This window comes from Zeus faber (genome assembly GCF_960531495.2).
Source record: "Zeus faber genome assembly, chromosome: 19".
Lineage (NCBI taxonomy): Eukaryota > Metazoa > Chordata > Actinopteri > Zeiformes > Zeidae > Zeus > Zeus faber.
In genome coordinates, this window is record NC_137206.1 from 5,472,809 (window position 1) to 5,495,057 (window position 22,249).

At 42.7% G+C, this 22,249-nt stretch overlaps 1 protein-coding gene across 2 annotated transcripts in view; it reads right to left on the minus strand.

The window, feature by feature from the left end:
• Positions 1–6,905: 6,905 nt before the first annotated feature.
• Positions 6,906–22,249, minus strand: part of tgfbr1b (transforming growth factor, beta receptor 1 b) — a 35,299-nt gene continuing 19,955 nt past the window's right edge. For both annotated transcript variants that reach the window (XM_080020661.1, XM_080020660.1), the window contains exon 8: positions 6,906–7,100. In XM_080020661.1, the coding sequence (XP_079876787.1) occupies positions 6,975–7,100 (126 nt within the window). In that variant the 3' untranslated portion in view covers positions 6,906–6,974. The remainder of the gene's footprint in view (positions 7,101–22,249) is intronic.

Below are 22,249 nucleotides of genomic sequence, written 5' to 3' on the forward strand. Positions count from 1 at the left end.
GTGGGTGTTCAGCTGCAGAGTCCACCCCCCATCCCTGCCTGCCGATTCCAGCCTTCCTGCACCTCCGTTTTGAAATTAGGGTTTTTTTTCCCTGAAATTTTTCATTTTTTAAGCAAAAAGAAAATATCGTACAAGGCATCTGTATCTGAGCTCGGAAAAAGGGTCATGGACACTTAATAAAAGCTTTCGACTATACAAGTCGGGCAGAGGACAACCAACAGGTCAAGTACAGATCACGAATGAGACAAAAATTAAAATATTAACACAAAATAATAATAATCTGAATAGCATACTGCTCAGGCAAAAACCCAAAACACAATACAATGCCATTTGCCAATAAGGTATCAGGAACAGAAAAAGGTTTTATTCTCTTCGATTTTTTTTTTTTAAGCATTTCATAGAAACAAACAAAAAATAAAGAAATTGCAAACTTGGAGTAAACAAATCAAGAATATTTACAGTGAGGTAAAACACATTGGTCTTTGAAAGAGGTATTTTCTTTTTGATTTAATGACCTTTTTAATATGTTAATTGTATTTCTTTTGTAAATTTCAGTTTTCCGTGACTCATCTATGAAGCACGCAACGTCGACTTTGATGCGGAGACAATCACATGCAGTCTTGTCATTTGAGGTGGATTTTAAGAAAAGAAAAAAAAACCCAAAAAAAACTAGGCACGCAATGAAACGCTGTATAAAGCTCTCTTGTATCCTTTGTTACACAGGCCTCACCTACACCAGTGCCCACCGCCAGAACATGTTACACAAAGAGAAAAGTTTGTCGTCAGGCCGTTGTTTTGGCCCAAGCCCCCTTGGTGGACTGTTTGTCCAAAAGCATAGTATGCTCAAATAGTATGGTTTTGCAACTAGTACCAGGATGATATACTACATCCACTGAAATATCGGAGAATGCAGAGAGTGCACAAATGTATTCCACAATGCATTGTGAGGGCACGCCGTTTTTCTTTTTACTTGTGTGTTTTAGTACGCCGGACCACATCACAAACATGTAGTATATCTTCTGGACGCAGGACACATGTGGGTGGCTCATGCTGGCATTGCTGGATCAGCCAATGGGACAGGATCAGAAGCTGGGCGTGGCAGGCTCCAGATTTGCATATATATTGCATGTTGAGTTACGTCACTCCAACACAACCTTTGGGTCTAAATGTGGTACTGCACCGGCTCAGTTGCGTTAAACCACACAGAAACTGAGGGGAGGGGGCACGCCGCTTCAGTAAATACATTCACAGGAGCCTGAGTTTTGTCTTTTAACGCGTACTTAGGAGCGGTTAACGCTGTCGACGTGTTTTCCTATCCCGTCCCACGTTTGCCATTTCCCATGAGCCTGCCTGGGGGTGTGCACTGCTCAGAACTGACTAGAGAATGCCTTCTTAACATTGCAATTCCCGAATTCGGATCTAGATGACAACCGGGAAGCAGAATTCAGACTTTCAAAGGGAAGGAATTCAAAGATGTTCACATACATTGGATAGATGATGGAGGTGGTAACAATAACGATAAAACATTATTTAACGTGATTTGCACTTTAAACATATTCATGCAATGCTGTATTTAAGAGTTTGACTTTATCAAGTTGTGAAATCGTAATGCTTATTTCCTCCTGCTCCAGTTCAGCCAAATCAACGCAAATCTCAACCCGTGAACTGAAACTTTTTATTTTATTTTTTACAGCCCTGTAGTGCACACAAAACTGCCCACAAGGCAAGGACTATTGTAATAGCGTGCACGGCTTTAGGAAAACACTACACAATTAAGACCAAACTGCAATTGAGCTATTTGATGAAGAGCCGCCTAATGAAGAAAACATTTAACCAGCAAATGTTGAATTGATTTGGGTTTGAGTGACAAAAGGGTACAGGCTATTTTCACAGAGCTGTAACTTCCATTCAACAGTAAAAACGGCCGACCTTCTCCATCTATCGTTCTGAGCTAATGTGTGGGTGGCAGAAAAAATCTAAAGTATTTGTGAAAAGTATGTTGATTTAGACATTTAAATGGCTCTCTGCTCCTGACAAAAAGTGTGAGAACCTAAGAAACACACACACACCGATCAGCCACAACATTAAAACCACCTGCCTAATATTGTGAAGGTGCCCCCTCGTGCTGCCAGAACAGCTTTGACCCATCAAGGCATGGACCTTCAGGCAACCTCTGAAGGTGTCCTGTGGTATCTGGCACCAAGACGTTAGCAGCAGATCCTTTAAGTCCTGTAAGCCTGAGCCTAGGCTTACAGGACCCTGGTGCCATCTCATCTCTTCTCCAGGTAAACAACGCACATGCACCCAGCCATGCACATGACGGAAACAAAACCACGATTCATCAGAACAGGCCACCTTCTTCAATTGATCCATGGTCCAGTTCGGACACTCCACGTGCCCATTGTAGGTGCTTTTGGCGGTGGACAGGGGATAGCATGGGCACGCTGACCGGACTGCGGCCATGCAGCAAGCTGCGATGCGCCGTGTGCGTGACATCTTTCCATCATAGCCAGGACTTGTTCTTAACTTGTTCAGCAATTTGTGCTACAGTAGCTCTTTTGTGGGATTGGACCAGAAGAGCTAGCCTTCGCTCCCCAATCGCCTTGGGCATCCATGACCCTGTCGCCAGTTCTCCTTCCTTGGTCCACTTTTGGTAGATACTAACCACTGCATACTGGGAACAGTCCCCAAGATCTGTTGTTTTGGAGATGCTGTGGCCCAGTCGTGTAGCATCACAATTTGGTCTGTGTCAACGTCGCTCGGATCCTTACGCTTGCCCATTTTTTCCTGCTTCAAAGACATCAACTTCAAGTATCTACTGTTCACTTGCTGCCGAATATATACCACCCCTTAACAGGTGCCACTGGAATAAGATGAGCAGTGTTATTCACTTGACCTGTCAGTGGTTTTAATGTTGTGGCTGATCGGTGTATATCTATATATAGATATAGGATATTTTCAGTCATTAAATAAAAAAAATGTTTTCTAAATTTGTTAAACCTGTATATTTTTTTAGGATATCTCAACTCAGATTCCTATGTCAATCCCCCCTATTTAGCTTGAGAATGTTATTTTTAGATAATTGTATTCATTCGGCTCAGTGTGTATATTAATCGGATTACATAACCCAAATCTGTGAAGTAACAAAACCCAAACAGTAATTATGGTTTCATCACAGTGCACCCCCCCATGTCAGAGAAAGCGATTGATTGAAAGAAGATTGAAGCCTGGGGCAACTGGAGAAGCAGGGCCTGCATAACTAGAACGTTCAATATCACGCTCAACTGAGTGCATAAGTCGTAAAGAAGGGGACACGCAAACGGAATCTGAATGACAGAACGATATATACACGGGGCTAGATAGATAGCGAGAGTGCAGGCGGAGAAACTCTGATATGAGAAATACCCAGCGTTCAAAGAGTTTTCTCAATGTTTTGTTTTTTTTCTTTTAACACAGTTAAGTCACCTTGGATTGAGGAATAAAAAAAAAGAGAGAAAGAAAGAAATGTAAAAGAACAAGGCTGCTGGTGATTTGTTTAGTTGTTGTTTTTTAAGACAGAATGATGAGCTGCCCCGTTGGGAGGCATATACCAGAGGTGCTGTTGAGTTGAGCTATAGCTGTTGCAAACATGTCCCAGAGTATGACTTTCACTAATGGAACGCACAGAACTGTACAAATCCGTACGAGTCGACACGGAGCATGGGCTGTGGCCCAAACTCTTGAGCAGAACGCCGCCACAGGCTTTGCGTTGGCGGAGAACCTTTTTCCCCAGCGGAAAAGCCACGGAAATGAAGTCATTGTGCGGCAAGGACGAAAGCGCTGCGCATGTGGTTTCGTATCTATGACATGACTAGTTAGCCAACCTATACAAGTTTGTTTGCTGAATTCACGCTCTCCGGTTGACCTCCTAAATGCAGTCCCATCTCATCCGATCTCTCAGTTCACCGAGTTGACAGGAGCCCTTGAAGTGCGTCCGCCATTCCAGGGCCTCCCCTCGTCTGTCCGGTTGGAGATCCCTTTGCAACGCAGACTCGGTTTCGCAAATCTGCGTTCCTCTTCACCTTTAGGCCAGCAGCATAACCCACTAGCTTTTCTTTCAAATGTCATGATAGTGTGCTTCTTTTGCCTTAGTTTTAATGCACAAGATATACGTAGGTATGTACAAGGTTCGACACTTCCTCCTCTCCCCCACCCCTCATCTATACAGTTCAGTATACTTCATTCCAAGGACAAAAAAATGTTTGTAACAGTTGAATTATTATACAGTCAGTTATGGCACGGATAAATTTTTTTTTCTTTTAAATATGCACTTATTGAGAAGTTTGTTACTCGGACAAAACTCCAGGCTAGTGTACTCTGTCGGGCCATCGTCAAAAGAAAAAAAACAAACAAACAAAAGTTCCATCTGACTCGTGGACAACTACTGACACTCCTCCTGTTAACCCCACTCCTAGACAATGGCATCTCCCCTCCCTCACTCGGTTAACGGACTGTAATGTGCTAAGGTCCATGACAACTAACGGGCGTGAAAATCACAAATCGGGCAGCCTCGACCACCCGGTCATATTGGGGGCTGGGTTGAATTGCCGCGTAAACTACATCGCACCGATCAAATTTAGGCATTGGAGGATATGTACATCCAACGGCAGCGCTGATGCTACCTGGAGAGCCAAGGTGACAACAACTAAATAGCAGCACGTCAACACATAATGCATCGTGACGGGGACGGGGACGGGGACGGGGACGGGGGGGGGGGGGACAAGAGCAGTAATCCTGACAGGCTGAGGAACCATAATATTGCCACACATTTAAACATTGCAGTGATTTGAGAAGTGCACTTATTGCTGAACAATCACAGGGGACGTACGTCGGAGCTCTTACGATTCCAAGAGAGGTCTCTGAAGAGCTGCGTGTGCAGTCGTCTTGGATCCGCAGGTTTAGGGGCAGATGCTTGTGACGAGGCTTCCTCCCTCCCGAGGGACGCCTTAAAGGTAGGAGTTGGTTTACGTGTGTGGCAATATTGGCGACAGGACAGAGGCACAAAAACGAAGCAAACGGGTAAATTAGGTGCTACATGTACATTTTCTTTGTCCTTTTCGATAATACAAGACAAAACTACCTTTGATCGTAGCAATCTTTTTTCTTTCCATTTTTTTTTTTATAAAATAGGGGGAGGAAAAAAAAAATCTTAAACGAGTTGGTCCCCTAAGGCCTGCTAAGCTGAAATGACAAAATTGCCAAACATTACAGATATACTGGGATAATTACTATATTTTTTTAGCTGTAGATTTTTGGAAATTTACATTATAGTAGAAAAAGATCGTCCCACGACAAAGAACAAAAAATAAACAACCCCCCAAAACACTGGAAAACTATGGCTTAGTAAATATCCATTTTGCTATATTTAAATGAATGTACCTCACCTTGTATTTTCAAATTAAGTTTATCCTTTGACAAAAGATAATACTTCAAAAAGAAACACGCATGCCACCGCTCTGAATGGTGGATGCAACCCGAGAACGCAAGTTCAAAGTTTGAGATATATATATATATATATATATTTATCTATATAGATAGATAGATATATATATATATATATATATATATAGATATATATATATATCTAATGTCAGTAATGCTTAGAACTGGTGTGTCTTTACAAAAGCTACCATTGAGCTTTGTGAGGAAAGAGTTCACCTCTCCTCCCCCTCTGCTGGAAATGACTTTTTTTTTCATTCTACATCATTGAGAGGACACAAGAGAGAGAGGGGGGGGGGGTTGGTTGAAGAGAGGCATCCCATAATAAGCTGCTTGGATGAGGAGTCGCTGAGGTGGAAGCGATGGTAATGGCACCAAGTGAGTAGGCTCAGGTAGAAGAACTTGGGGTGTGTGTGTGTGTGCGCGTTGCGTCTTTTGCTTTCTTCTTTCTCCTTCGTCGTGCATAGTTAGAAGCCTCCGCTAACGTGCGGGAGCCGTAGCACTCTCCAGAGGAGAGGTGGGCGGCTCCTATAGGGCTTCTTTGACACACACACACACACACACACACACACACACACACACACACACACACACACACACACACACACACACACACACACACACACACACACACACACACACACACACACACACACACGTACGGTTTTGTTTTGTGTTTTTTTTTTTTTTTTGTTTGTTTTCTTAAAGCTGTGGCACTTTCCGGTAAAAGTAGGTTTTGGAAGGCATGGCGGCAGCTGATTGTTGTTTTGACGACTTCCGTTGGTGTAGTTCTTGCCGTGGTAGAGCAGAGCAGAGTACATGCAGCCACGCAGTCATCCGTATTGCATATGTTGCAGCGGTCAGCTGAGAATGAATGAGGTTGTGTCCAGTTTTGTTTTGGAAAACAATAATAAAAAAATAATAATAATAATAATAATAATACAAGGGACATCGAATATCCCAATTCCATGAGGACACACACACACACACACACACACACACACACACACACACACACACACACACACACACACTTCTGTTAATAAAACCAGATACAGCTAAACTGACACCAGACCAGTCCCTCAGGGAGCCTCCCCCTCCAACCACTTTCTCAACTCTCAGACATATAAAAAGAAACATTGAAAGCGTTCAACATTCACTCATCTGTCCATCTCATCGCCATCCATCCCCTACCTCTGCTAGGCACATGGGCAGATAAATGCACCGCTATGTGTGTGTGTGTGTGTGTGTGTGTGAAGGATTTTCGGTCTTGAAATGGACCGACGCGGGAGAAAAACAAAACAAAAAAAAAAAAAAAAAATCGAAAAAATAAAAAAATGAAGAATCTTTCCTTCCAGCAAACACGGGTCAGCTTGAATATCAAAGATAAGACCTTTTCTTAAATCAAAAAATAATAATATTAATGCTAATGAGAAAACGGATGACAGTCACAGCAGGGGTGTGTGTGTGTGTGTGTGTGTTATAGTGTTTGGCGTCTACATCTTGATGCCTTCTTGTTGGCTGAGCTGGGACAGGGTCTTCTTGATGCGCAGCGCCGTGAGACGCGCCGCTCCGTTGGCGTACCAGCACTCCCTCATGATCTTGGCCATCACCCGCAGTGCCTGGAGGTAGGGGGTACAGGTCATGGCTGTTTATTTGAAGCTCATCACGACTTGCTAACGGCAGTTAAAGCATGCACGTATCTGCGGCTGAAAGGCCACACGCCACCTGTCGAAATTCAGCGATTTGATATAATTTCAATATAGTCTTAATTTCCAAAACCAAAGTAGTTAGTTTCCATGATACTGATATAAAAGAAAAAAAAAAAACACACACATTCCGTAGACCATGACCTGTGTTCAAAATAAAAATAGGAGCGTACCCTTTTGATCACCAACGATCGCTGCGTGCACAAATTATTCGACGATTTATCGTTGAATCCACGCCACTTTGGCCAAACTGCAACGCTCACTCACTCACTCACTCATCCCATGGCCTAGGGGGCCGTAAACTGCAGCTCGTCATTTATAAAAGGTTATGGGATATTACATGATGGTACGCTGAACAACCTCAGCACACTTCTGTCAGTTATTCGTCGCAATCGAAAATAAGTCAGTTATAGTTGCCAAATCGTAATGTTTCAGATTCCATGACGTGAGAAACATTAGACACAGTTCACTCATGTAGTCTACAGAGTTGTGGGTGAAGGTAGGACAATATCTAAATGTCTCGACAACAGGGTATTGAATTACCTGCCTCCATAGTCGAGACTTTCTTAGCAGCAAGCTCGTGGCTAGAGAAATGACAACGCTGCACTAAATGAAATGGATGTGTGGATAGCTCTGTACGGTGTGAGTGAATGTCTGTATCTGTGAGCGTGCGCGGTCGCTGGTCTCAATTTGTCTCAATTTCTCAGTGCGCCCGTTTGGTAAAACTAAAGAGCCCAATGTGATCTGGGCCATTCCTTACGGCGCTCGTTAAGCGAATAGACACAGATGCGTCCTTCATTAACACGGCAGATTAGCACAAACTACTTCTCACCAATACTCGGTGAGATTTGGCCTGCCTCCGCAAACCACATGCGCGCACACACAAGCGGCACACACCGCACGCCCAATTCATTATTTTGGGAACAGCTGGTGATGGCAATTTTAATTTTGTCAAAATGGATGCAGTGACTACTTCGTTTGGATCTGCTGTTCTAGGTGGGTTGGCTCAATCGTGAGAGTAACGGGTAGGGGACAATCTGGCTGTGGATTAGTCGCTAATAAAATGATTGCCTTTGCATGCGTCAGAGAAAATGTCTCACAGGCCAGAATTAGTGTTGCATTAAAGGGTTAGGGCTCAAAAGGGGCTCCTAGAGGACACTGTCCAATGGCTCCTGGCTTGACTTGGCTTGACTTGAGTACTCTTGCTGTTGTATGAGGAAAAGATCCTAGAAGATATTGGGTCTCATTTATGAATGTGCGTGTAGAAATCTTCTTAATTTGTGCGCGAAAGAGCTGGATGCGCAAAGTCAGATCCGGATTCATTACACGTGCGTACATTTGTTCCTTAACACGTGCGTATGTTGATAAATCCGAACCAGGGAGAGGTGTGTGCTCGCGAGTGCCAATTGGCCTAAGCCACGCCGGGAACACACGGTGCATCATAGCTCGCTGCGTGTGGTGCAATGTAGCCGCAGACCGGTCAGTGGGCCCATGGTGACCCCTGTCCACCGCCAAAAGTGCCTACAATGGGCACTTGAGCTTCAGAACTGGACCATGGAGCAATGGAGGAAGGTCCTCCTTCCCTCACCGTGCGTTGAACCAAGTGAACCAAATCAAGCGACTCGTTTTACTGAGTGACTCAAAGTCTCAAAAAAGAGGCAAACCTTTCATCACGAGCAGAGCGCCGCTGTGACAACGATATAAATGCAGTCTGCACAATGTTAGAATATTGTCAGGTGAGAAATAAATAATTTATCCAATCTTCCTTGTTTACCTTGAAGTACCTCCAAACAGCTGACATGTTATTTCCTCTGCTCTCTTTTTTGAGTGTCAACCACGCAACTATGTTACATAACGGTATCTGGTTTGAGTATTGGAGCATTTTTACCAGTACAGCACATGAGAACAGTTTCGGGCTGAAAATTTGACTGGCACGCAATTGGAAAATATCTGACACCGATCGTCGGTGAAAACCGACCACTTCCGGTCACCGGCCGACCAATCGGTGCATCTCATGTTTTATATGTGAACATTATGGTCACATATTTGGGCATTATCATAACTCTGTAAATTATTTTTCTTAAAGAATAAGACGTTTTAAGTAGAAACCACATCAATGCAATGGCTCCCCACATCTTCAAAAATACATCCATTTTCATACTACCCAAGAACAAATTCTGATTAGAAAATAAATCAATGGCATTATGTTTGTGGAATTTTCTTTGACACATGTGTCATGAATAAGGCCCATTGTCTGTATGACAGTATGTACACAGTGCTACTGTGTACATATCTCATCTCTGATCATCTCTAAACTGTATAGGTATCATTGTGCAAAATTTGATTGTTTTCATTGGTTTGCACACCATCAGTGTAGTTTTGTATCACTGTACACACTGTGTAAATGAATTTCTTTTTGGAGGACCAGAACTTGTCCACCTGTCTTGTCTCAAAAGCATCCCAAAGAGCTTTCTGTACCATTCTTTTCTAATTTTCCACGTATTTTACCTAAACATGCCGTCTCAATTTCTCCAACTTGAAACTATGTTGTATGGCAGTATGCTAATCAAACCCGCTAACCTGCACGTTTACTAAAATGCTCTCACACTCATTCACAAAGAATCCTTGATGAACAACAAGAGACAATAATGATACTTATCCAGACAGTTAGAAAGGTTATGCAGGTTAAAAATAGAAATAAACACCCACGCAGTCAGACAGACATACACAGAGTATGAGACCCAAAATTTCAAGTGACCGCTTGGAAGGATGGAAGTGGAGCTGGTACTGTTGGAAATTACAGTTTTCCATGTTTCCGTGAATGCAGACTCACTTCCTGCTTTGGAGCGGACCAGAGAGCTGTGCTCGCATCTTCTAACGCAATGACAGAGTCCACTAGTTAATTGATCGCAGAAAAACAAGATGATCGGACGACAATGTAAAAGTTATTTAATAGTCAATGTTTTATTATGAACATACAATTGAATGAATTGGCCAAAATCTGAATCAACAGGTTAAGACTTAAAAAAATAAAATAAAAAATGGAAATGTGAATCTGCCCAGAAAATTGCGATCGGTGCATCTCTAAATTTTAACATTAACTTTTTTTTTTTACCTCAAGACATTTCACATCTCTGATGTGAAGTTACAGTGTCACCAATCCAGAGCTGGAAGGGGGATTGTGTTGATGGAGAAGGAGACCAGAGCTCTCCTTGAAATACGGCACGAGGACCAAAGCTTACAGACGTGGACAAATGAGTTGATACCCTTGCAGCTCTTTGAAACAATGCTTCATTTCTCCTAAAATGTGATGAAATTAAAGGCAATTTTCTCATGTATACCTGCATGCCTTTGGTATGTCAGAGTAAAGAAACTGTGACCATAGATCAATTATTGTTAGAGAGATCAATTATATTCTAAAATGGCTTGTTCAATTTTGTTGGTACCCCTTCAACAAATTTATTGGTACTCTCCGACGAAAAAAGAAAAACCCACAATTTTCTCTGAGATAACTTGAAACTCACAAAAGTAATTGGCATTCATCATTGTTATTCCATATTTAATAGAAATCTGACTTATTGATTCAACAGAATGTTTTACATAATAAAACAAATGAAAATGGCAGGGACAAAGATGATGGGACTCTTAACCAAAACTATTGTTGCACAACCTTTCGAGGCAATCACTGCAATCAAGTGATTTCTGTAGCTCTCTGCACAATGAGAACTCTGCACCTATCAACGGGTAGTTTTGCCCACTCTTCCTGAGCAAACTGCTCCAGCTGTCTCAGGTTTGAAGGGTGCCTTCTCCACACTGCATGTTTCAGCTCTTTCCATAGATGTTCGATAGGATTCAGATCAGCACTCATAGAAGGTCTCTTCAGAAGAGTCCAATGTTTTGTTCTTATCCATTCTTGGGTGCATTTACCTGTGTGTTTTGGATCATTATCCTGTTGGAGGACCCATGACCTGCGACTGAGTGAGCTTTCTGACACTGGGCAGTACTTTTCGCTCCAGAATGCCTTGATAGTCTTGAGATTTCATTGTGCCCTGCACAGATCCCAGGCACCCCGTGCCAAACGCAGCAAAGCAGCCCCAAAACATAACCAAGCCTCCTCTATGTTTCACAGTAGGTATGGTGTTATTTTCTTTGAAAGCTTCATTTTTTTTGTTTGTGAACATAGAGCTGATGTGACTTGCCAAAAAAGCTCCAGTTATGACTGCAGGGCATCCTCCCAGAAGCACTGTGGCTTGTCAATATGCATTTCAGCAGATTCCAGTCTGGCTTTTTTATGTTTTTCTTTCAAAAGTGAAGTCCCCCCTAGGTCTTCTTCCACGGTGCCCCCTGTCACTCAAAAAAGTGATGAATGGTGCGATCAGACACTGATGTAACTTGACCTTGGAGTTCAGCTTGAAGTTGTCCTTGTCTTTTTTTCTACCATTCGCACTATCCGTCTGTTCAATTCCCTTGCAGCCGCATCCAGGGAGGTTGGGTACAGACCCATGGACCTTAAACTTCTGAATAATATTTGCAACTATAGTCACAGGAACGTCAAGCTGCTTGGAGATGTACTTATAGCCTTTTACCTTTAACATGCTTGTCTATCACGCTCTGCTCTTGGTTCTCTGGTCCATGTTCAGTGTGGTGCACACGATGATACCAAACAGCAGAGTGACTACTTTTCTCCATTTAAATAGGCTGAATGACTGATTATAAGATTGAAGACATGTGATACCAATTGTATCACAAAAGAATGTGATACCAATTAAAGAAAACTGTTAGTTTGAAATACACTATAATCAAGTTACTTAAAATCTTTTCTAAGGGGTACCACCGAACTGTTCAGGCCATTTTAGAATATAATTGTTCTCTTTATCAATAATTGATCTCATTTCAGTTTCTTTGCTTTACTCTATGACATACCAAAGGCATGCAGGTATACATGAGAAAATTCCTTTTAATTTAGTCACTTTTCAGGAGGAATTCAATGAGCCGTAAGGGTACCAACAAATTTGCCACGTCTGTATAAATCAAAATCGGTTTTATTTCGCAAGGGACATTTACATATACAAGGAATTTCTTCTGGTGAGGTTTGGTGCACTTCAGTACAGTTCAGTTCTTCAACGGATAAAAACACGACAATGTTCCTTCTTGCACTTTAAGACATTACAAATCAAATAAGTTATTAGTCTTCAACATGATTTGCTGTTGTTGGAGTCTTTTATTGTTGTTTTTGTTGTCTTTGTTGTTGCTGTTGTTTCAGGGGCATTCCTTTGTAATGACCAGCTGACAACTAAGTTCTCCTTTTCTTTTTCGTATTTCTTTGTAGAGCACATTGTGTTGCTCTGGTATGAAATGCGCTTTATAAATAAAGTGTGACTTGACATGAATGGGAAGGGGACTGACTACACAGTTGACGTGAACCAGAAAGGGATCAGAGTACTCTTTCAAGGCTATGGACAGTGTGAATTTAGCTCAAATTTGAACTAAAACTGGTCAGTCTTTTCAGAAATCTAATTTCACAACTCAAATAAGTGGTTAACACTAGGAGCGCAGGACTAATTTAGGTTAAAATTTTGCTGGCTGTTGTGCCGTGCTGCGCATGTATCCTTTTGTTTTGGCTGTTTTAGTTGTAGTTCTGGCCATCGAGCCTCCATCTTTCGAAAACAAGGCAGAGTGGAGGTCTCCGTTACAGAAGATTATTTACAAAAAAAAAAAATCCAGTTATTATAAAATCAAGTCCCACAGTGAAAATGTAAAAATGTAACAATTATTTTACTCCGAAGTGGCTGTGTGCCTTATAAGCTGTATTCACAAAGAGAGAATCACTTTTTCTAAAAGAAAAAACACGCTGTTACCCACATATACCCACATATACCCACACGCTGCCACTTTGTATGGGGAGAATGGAGCGATGCCGCTGTCTGGAGAGAGTGACAGGAAAAAAGACCGGATTTTCTTGAATAAAGATGAAGATATTCATTGCTTTGGTCTGTTCAGCGTTTTTGCAGCAACGTGGTTGGAGAGCCGAGACTTTCCAGTATCATAACTGGTAGACATGTTATTCTGTTTGGAAAAATAAAGCACCAATGTAAACCTGTCCTGTTTTCCAATTTTAACATTCCACATACTGCTAGGGAAGTTTCTTGGACCAACTTCCACAAAATGTGCACAGTCCTCCTCCTTTTTTGGCACTGCGCCTCACATCTGCTGCCCAGAGCAGGTTCTAATGTATCTGCTTTTGTAGGTGCGCTAATGAAATTCTAATAATTTAGAAATTTACAGCATGCATATTAATAAAAAGTCACCGTAGGAATGAAACAGGATTCACATAATTTAAAATATTTAAACTTAGTATTCCCAACAGCTATAGCCAACGTGCGTCTAGCGTTAATGTTGTGGATGATGAAAGAAAGCCAACACAGCCAGTGAGAGTGGGTGAATTGACAGGTCAGATAGCAATCTGATCAACTTCCAGACCTGACTGAGCAAGGTGGTAGCCCAAGGAAGAGAAAAAGTCTCAAGCCAAAAGGTCTCTTGAGCCAAAAAAACAGGATGACAGGAACAGCATCCTGGACAGTTAAAAGTCTGCATATTGCATAGTGTCTGCGTAGTCTGCCAGTCTGCATATTGAGCCGAGCAAAATTCAGTCTTGGGCAAACAAGATTCTCCGCTTACCTTGTTTTTGAGTTGGAAATGCTTAAAATGTAAGAAAATAAGGGGTCAATTATTGCAGTGGCACATATTCTTCAGCATACTGTTCCAACATGAAGTTGAGAGAAACCCAGAGTTAAGAGAAGTTTACCATATAAATAAACATACAAAATAAGCCTTTTGTATTTTTTATTTAGATGTAAATGTATTGGTAAAAACAAACCATGAATAAAAATAAGGCATACAATCCAGCCCTGGTTTCATCCATCAGCAGCTTTTTCCGAGGATCTCACATCAGAGCCTTCAGCATGCAAAAGCATATAGTATTACCTCAAAACCTTTTCTGGGCAGCCAGCTACCTCCAAGTTTTTGCAGAGGATTTGAGGTTCTCGAGAAATTATACACTCAATGGTTTTGTTACATGCAACATACACATTTTAGATGTACACATTTTAACATATAATGTTGTAATGCCAAGATAGTTTTTTCGAGATTGGGATAATCTTTGGAAAGACCCCAGCTGGTCTCCCAAATAAGACGGCTAGGCAGATGCAGAGGGGGTGGTGCTAGGACCCCAGAACACACTGTTGAGCCTATTGGAGGCACAGTGGGCCCAATCAGCGAAACGTGAAAGTAGGAGTCCACTGGCATGTCCGCCCAGCCTTTCTCAACATCTGAGTAGCCTAGGTCAATGCTTAAGCCTTCTATCACCACTGGGAGCACAGGAGAATAAGAGGTGACACTTTAGATTTTTTTTAACATTTGTCTGTGAATTTGAAAACATTCATCCTGGAATCATCCAGTGACTGCCGTGAATAGAATGACAAGAAAGGGAAAGACAGCTGACAGGAGGATTTAGGCCCCACCTGTGGCAGGCAGGGGCTAGCCACCCATGTCAGCAGGATTCAATACTACTCAGTATTTCGGAGACACCAGTTAATGGCTAAGAACAGAATTAAAGAAGAGAACCCCTAGAGTCTGCGAGAGTGGGGGGCGGAAGAAGACTTATGAACTGATGATATGGCTATAGACCCCGGAATAGAAAAGACCATGGGGAAGACAAGCACCCAACAAGAACCAGGCGCATCATCAGCATCTGAGCAAAAGATTCGAGTCTGTCCCTGCAGCTGGAGGAAAATAACATCTTCAAAGGGCTGAAAATACGTCACGGAAGGAAAGGGTGCTTGAGGGAGGGAAAACAGGGATTTTGCATTGATAGTACTTCCTGAGAAGTACTATCAATGACTGGAGTCTCACCAAAGTTCGCAGGACAACAGCCGCCCTGAGGAGGGAAGGAAACTCAAGCACAGTGACTGACGCAGGGGAATGTATGGAGCTCATCCAGCCAAGAAAACCAGCATTGGAGAAGAAGATCAGCGGACGCAAACCCCGGGTGAAATGGCCTGGAGAAGAAAGAATGGGAGACCATAAAACGCAGACCTGACGGGTGTTCTAGAGGTGTTGAGGGGCACAGTCCAAAGAAAGCTTGAGATCAACTATGGCTGTGGAGCAGAACGATATGGAATAAGGGACAAAAAGCAGTGACAGGTGGCAGGTGTTCCAACAGGAGATGGAACCCCTGATTCGGGAGAGAATGCAGCTCAAGAAGCAGTGGAGGAAGGCTTCTGACAGTGAGAAGGACATCAACATTCTCCAGGGAAACATCAAAAGCCGTTTGACAACCCTGAGACGAGTAGAAAACTACGGAAATCACAAAAAAAGAGAGAACAAGCAAGACCGCATTTCCTCAACGACCCCAAAGAAAAGAGAGGAAACCTGGAAACATCAAGGCAGGAGCTAAACAAGCATCTGGAAAGAACACATGACAGATGACAAGTAGCACCTGCAGACAGCTATGCCACTGGATATCCCACCAAAGCGAGCAAGAGCATTAACAGCCCCAGGGCAAAATGGAGTTTTATATCGACTCTATGAGAGCGCTCCTGATGTTCTTCGCCCCCTATGATATGAGCCAATTGCGCCCAATCAGTCTTCTCAATGTAGAGGGTAAGATTTTCTTCATTGTTATAGCTCAGAGGATGACCAGCTATCTGGAGAGAGACAACCTTGTGGATACAGCAGTCCAAAATGACCTGGGTTCTCTGTACGCCTTGAACACACCCGCATGATTTGGCACCAAATCCAGACTACTAAGAAAGAGACGACTGATGTACATGTCATTTTCCTTGACCTTGCCAACGCGTTTGGATCTGTCCCTCACAGTTTCCAACGGGTCATCATTTGACTTCTTCAGGATACCACAGACCATCACAAACCTTGTCAAGGCCTATTTCAAAGACCTTCAGCTCTGTTCCACCACGCCAGACTTCACCACCACGTGGCACCACATGGAGATTGGCATAATGGCAGGGTGTACCATTGGCCCCATTGGCCTCCGCCATGGAAGTCATCATAAGGCCCTCCAAATGGGTAGTGGTGGTAAGTGGCTGAAGTCTGGAGGCTGTGTTCCACCCATCAGGGCCTATAAGGATGACATGACAACCATGACAACAATAGCACCTTGCACCAGGCGCCTTCTATGGAAGCTTAAAGAGAACACACTGAACCCACCGGGGTCAACCTGAATCCAAATCCAAATCAAGAAGCATCTCTATAATCAAAGGCAAACTGACAGAACAAAGGTTCTTCATTGATCAAGAACCTATCCCAACAGAGAAGCCAATCAAAAGTCTAGAAAGATGGTACGACGCGAAACTGAAGGACACTGGGTTTGGAGAACATTGACCGATCTATGCTGCCCAGCAAGCTGAAAATCTGGTGCTTGCAGTTTGGGTTACTACCTACCTTATATGGCCACTAACAGTCAGGAGAACAACCTACAATGCCTTGCAGCCAACAACAACCAACCCTGCTCTGCCAATTGACTTTGTTGGGAAAAGGGAACAATGTCCACAGAAGATTCCACCAAGGACCAGGTTCATACAGCTGGAGGCAGTCCAGGACTGGCAGATTGTGGTGGACATGTGTCAACCGCTTACAGTTCCATCAGACATAGCCATCACCAACTTGAGGCCTGATCTGGTCCTGTGGTCCAACTCTCATCAGTGCATGGTATACATCATGGAGCTCAGTCCCTTGGGAGGAAGCTGTGCAGGAGCCTTCGAAATAAAATAGCTGCGATACACAGAGCTTCCAGCGGGGGGAGAACAGTGGGGCTACAGAGCAAAGATCTTCCCAGTAGAAATTGGATGTCGAGGCTTCGTGGCAACATCAACTGTTAGACCGTTGGGGGACATGGGGATCAGCGGACAAGCTCTACGCCAGACCATCAAGGAAATATCAGGGGGGACAGAGCAGAGTAGCCAGTGGCTGTGGCTGAGGAGGAAAGATCCCAGCTGGTCTCCCAAATAAGCCGGCTTGGCAGATGCAGAGCGGGGTGGTTCTGGGGTGCCAGAACACACCGCTGGGCCTACTAGAGACGTCGTGGGCCCCGTCAGCGAAGTGTTGGTGAAAGTAGGAGTCCGCTTGACAACCCCAATGAAGTGTCTTTGGATTTTTTAACATCACAGCCTATGTATTTGAAAACATGCAATGTTGAGAGAAACGGCACACAGAGATATGTCTGGTTACTATGGATCAGATTTAATAGGAGACTGCACAGGAAAGGCACTTTCTTTTCCTCGGGCAGAGGGCTCACTTCCTCCCTAGAGAGTAGGGAAGAGCGTATGTCTGTTTGCTTCTGTGAGACGATAGGGCAATGTTACTGAGAGGCAAACTGAAGGCTCGGTGCTGGACTGGACTGACCCTACCCGAGATTAAAATATTATAATAGCAAAAAACAAGGTAAAAACAACATCGATGTTTCTGGATTCAGATGTCACGATTGCTTTAATCCTGCCCCCAAGGCCATTGAGAGATGCTGAGATTTTTTTTGCCAGAAAAAAAAAAAAAAAAAGAAGAAACACTAGCTGTAGTGTGCACCAATGACCGCCAGGTGGCACAGGTGAGCAGTCCAGACAGGACTGGTATCTAAATCCCCTTTACTGAAAGCCATAAATATACTGGTGACGTTCCATATTGGCGGCATCATTTGGGAAAGGGAGCCGGTCTCAATGTTCCGTAAAAGTCGTTCCATATATTTCCCCACTCTCGACCTAGTATCATTTACGGGAAATTGCTGCCACGGCTGTGAATGGAAGTGGAATGTCGGAATGGAAGCAGTAGCATCCCCGTAAAGTAGGGGTGGAGCCAAATCCAACTTAAGCAAAAATAGTGAGCTCTTACAAATATTTATTTCAGACAAATATGTAAGATTTGTTTCAGGAAGAAAAAAAAAAAAAAAAAAAAAACATTCGGAAAAATGGCGAATCTGATCCGAACCGTGGATCTGGACTGCAAAGACGAGAAATGGAAACAGCCTGAACCCAATCTCTACGCAGACAGGTCTTTTCATTCTTCAATTGTATTCTTTTTCTTTCCACTCAGACCTGAGACGTGTCTTTCACAGCTAGGGGTGCGGTACGGGGACATCGGGCACCAGTGCTTCACTTGCCTGCCAGCTGCAGCGCGGCGCAGAGCCAGAGGGAGCGAGTGGACAGGGAGAGAGAGAACGGGTGGAGAACGCTTCTTCTCGGTGGGGCAAGAGAGTGTTGGACAGGTTGAAAATGATCACACTGATTTAATAACTTTGGGACGGGGTTACTGCGTCCTGGGACGCGGCTCTGTCAGTGGAGGGGAACCGAGTCCCTCCGGGAGGGTACGAGGGGATGGGGAGCGAAGCGCTGGTCTAAAAACAGAACTGATTCTGTTGCTTAGTCTCATGTGATAATAAGACACCTCAGGGGCTAGCATCACATAATATATCTGTCACAGTAATCATGTGGGAACAGACTCCATATGGAACTTCTCCATTAGGAGGCCAATGTGTGAACGGAGCAAGCACTATCCCCGCACACCTCACACCGCCACCCGGCTAAAAAGTTTTCACTGAGTGGCGAAAGAGTGATAAAACTCTGTGAGAATGACAATGATTCATATAATATGAATATAGTATTACTCATAATAATCCAATCCGGGCTGAGAGGGGAGGAGCAGTGGGGGAGGCTCAGAGCCCCTGGCATCATTCCGGCAGGAGATGAAGCACTGCACTGGGTGGTCGATCGGACGCTCACCCAATACCCACCAAAATAACACCAAAACCTGGGCTTATTAACCGGACCGTTAAACTTAGAGACACCATCAAATCCGATGTTTTTTATGTAATTTTACTTTACTTTCAACATTTGTGATATATATCAGTGAACATTATATAACCATGAGTTGATCTGGAAAGTGAAATTTAAATAAAAGACACACACACACACACACACACACACACACACACACACTAATTAATAGTGTGCAATTGCCACCTGCTTCCATAGTGCACTTGAATAAAATAAATACAAGGCTAAAAAAAAAACCAAAAAACATTCCTCTGTGCGAATGAGCTTGGGACAATGAATGAGACAAAAACAACATTGAATATTCCTATATTGTTACAGCAAATATGTGTTTGGGAGGTGATAATGTACATAATAGTAAAGTCTAGAACAGAATTTTCACGGTATGATAATCGGTGTAAATGGAATTTTCACCTCTCAATGAAAGAGGACGGGAGGTTGGAATTTTCAGTGTAGTGAATATAGATGATTTTAAAACAGCATAGTTAAGTATGCGTACAAATCTCTGTGGAGTTGGCACACCATGTGATTAGAATTTGACTGAAATCATTGCCGTTTTACTGATTTGTGCCGTAAAAATTATAATTTGTGACGCTATGGTTTTTGATATATTTAACATAATATTTCATGAGCTTTTTCCACCCCATCATCGTCCATATTGTGTGATGGGTGACCAAACTTCCCAATTTGTGTGGGACAATTTTTATTTTGCTCCAGGCATGGACGGAGGGAGAGCGAATATTCATTGCAATCATTGGATTTTAAACACATCACCCTGACACAAACACTGGCAACAGTTTCCTAGTTGGTTAAGTGCCCCATTAGGCAGAACAAACAAAGAGTTGTTTGTATAGTTGTTGTAGGTGTAATAAATGAGTACATAAAACATTGTATTATTGCTTTTATTATTTTTATTTATCATAATTAATTAATTATAATTATTATTATTATTATTATTATTATTATTCAGGATTGAGGATCCAGTTTGTTAAAATCAGAATAGCCAGAATATTCAGAATAGAATCTCCATTCTTGAAAACAAGAAGCCGTAGCATACTTTTCATCTAAATAAAATACTGTTGCACATCAATATTGACTCAAGGGCGAATTCATGATTGCGCAGCCTCTGCGGCCGCAGGCGAGCGTCTAATTCACAAAGCACCCCCCAAACGGTGAAATGCACGCATATAGCGCCGGCGCGATAACTTAAATAAGTTATTATGCATACATTTGGTGTAAAATTGGCCCCTTTCAATGCAAATGAGCCTTGTTGCAAATAGCGTCCAATTCACAAACACTGGCGCTAATAGTCACACGCAGTTAGAGTGAAAATCTTACCGTCTGTAGAGACCTGTTGGTAATTGCGGTAGACCAAAAAAAAAAGTCTGCGCGAACATCTGCAGAGAGCTGGTGCAACTGAAGCACCTTTATAAGGGTTGTGACGCCCACACTTTCCAGTGATCTGTGAATTATATTTTGACATTATTATTATTATTTTAATTCCGTCGCTGGATCTGTAGGTAGCGGAACAGGTTCGTAGTGGTTTTCAAAACGCACTCCAAAAGAAAGTTGTTGAAACTTTGAATAATTTATTGAACAAAAAGGCGTTACAAACATTTAAAACGGTAAACAAAATGGTTAAAAACTATTCTATAATTACTATTAAACTCAAAAGATATGAGTTTAATAGTAATTATATATGAGAAAACAACAACCAAGTTATAGAGAATAGCAATAAAGTGGTCAAAATTGGCATCGAACCACAGATGTAATTGAACCTCATAGGACCATGAAAATTTGTGGTATTTGTGGTAATATATTATATTAACTGTCATCATTTCTACATTGTAATATTAAGATTTTGTGAGAACTAGAATTTCTTAACTAAAAATATAAATATGTACACATTTTATTCATGCAAAAAACGTGTGAGAAAAGTAACGGATTATAGATTTACACATGCTATTTAAATGTTTTAGTCACTGCACATAATCCTAAAAATACAAAGTAAAACCTGGGGCCACAGAGACCACAAAGACCCTATTGCGCGTCTCCGTGTAACAAGGTCTCCCGCTACCCTCACTGGACAATTTCCATTATTTTCACATCCCCGCCTCAGGATTTGGCACAGCACTGGCGCAGCCCTTCCAAAGATTTCCTTCCAATTTTACATTTTCATGGAACACTTTATATCAAATAACTACTATCCGACAATGATTTAAAGTTTTATATTTATTTAAGGCTGATAATTCGCAAAACAGGCAAGTGTAGAGCACTGGCATATGCATGATGACTCTCCAATGGAGACCAACCCCCCCTTCCCGCTGACGCACGGATCACTTACTTTGCCACATGGGTCATTACGATCAGATGCAAAACAAGGACAAACACTCAGCAGCAAAACTTTAAGGGCATGTTTATGTGGCATTTTATTAGCTAAAACGGCGCAGACAGCGGGCGCAATTGATGCCCTCATGGTGCCATTAGCAGCCGCAATCCATTTCTTTGTGAACTCAACCCTCCCTCAGTGTGTTTCAGTGTGTGTCTCAGAATGACCAGACTAAGGCCCCTTTTCCCCACATGGAATCCGTAACATTGCTGGACCTTACTGCAGCGGACAGTCTCGGTTCCCTCCGCTGCCAGAGGCCGTGTCCCCGGATGCAATAACCCTAACCCAAAGTTAATAAATCAATGAGATCATTCTAAACCTGTCCTACTCTCTCTGTCCCCAGAGAAGGAACATTCTCCACCTATTCTCTCTCTCCCTGTCCGCTCGCTCCTTCCGGCTCCGTGCTGCGGTGCAGCAGGTGGGCAAGCGAAGCGCCTGTGCCCGATGTCCCCGCACGGTCGCACTGTAAGACACGTCTAGGGTCTAAGAGGAATTTTTAGGAAGAAAAATAATACCTTTAAGAATATAAAGAACTGTCTCCGTAGAGACTGGATGTGTTTCAGTTTCTCCTCTGTGAGCTCAGTGCCACGGTAATAGCTGAAGCCCTACACCATCAAAATATATAACCTTTCCGACTAAAAGAAGTGGATGGCAAAAAAGCAGTTATATGTGTATAAGGATGTATACTTTGTGATGTATACTTTGAAGTGTGTACATGTGCATGCATGCCAGGCTTGCAACCAAACTGCGTTAATAGTATAGGGTATCCAAACATTTTGTGTCGATATCAACGTTTTATATCGGTGCAAAATAGAAATAAAAAAACATTTGTCTGT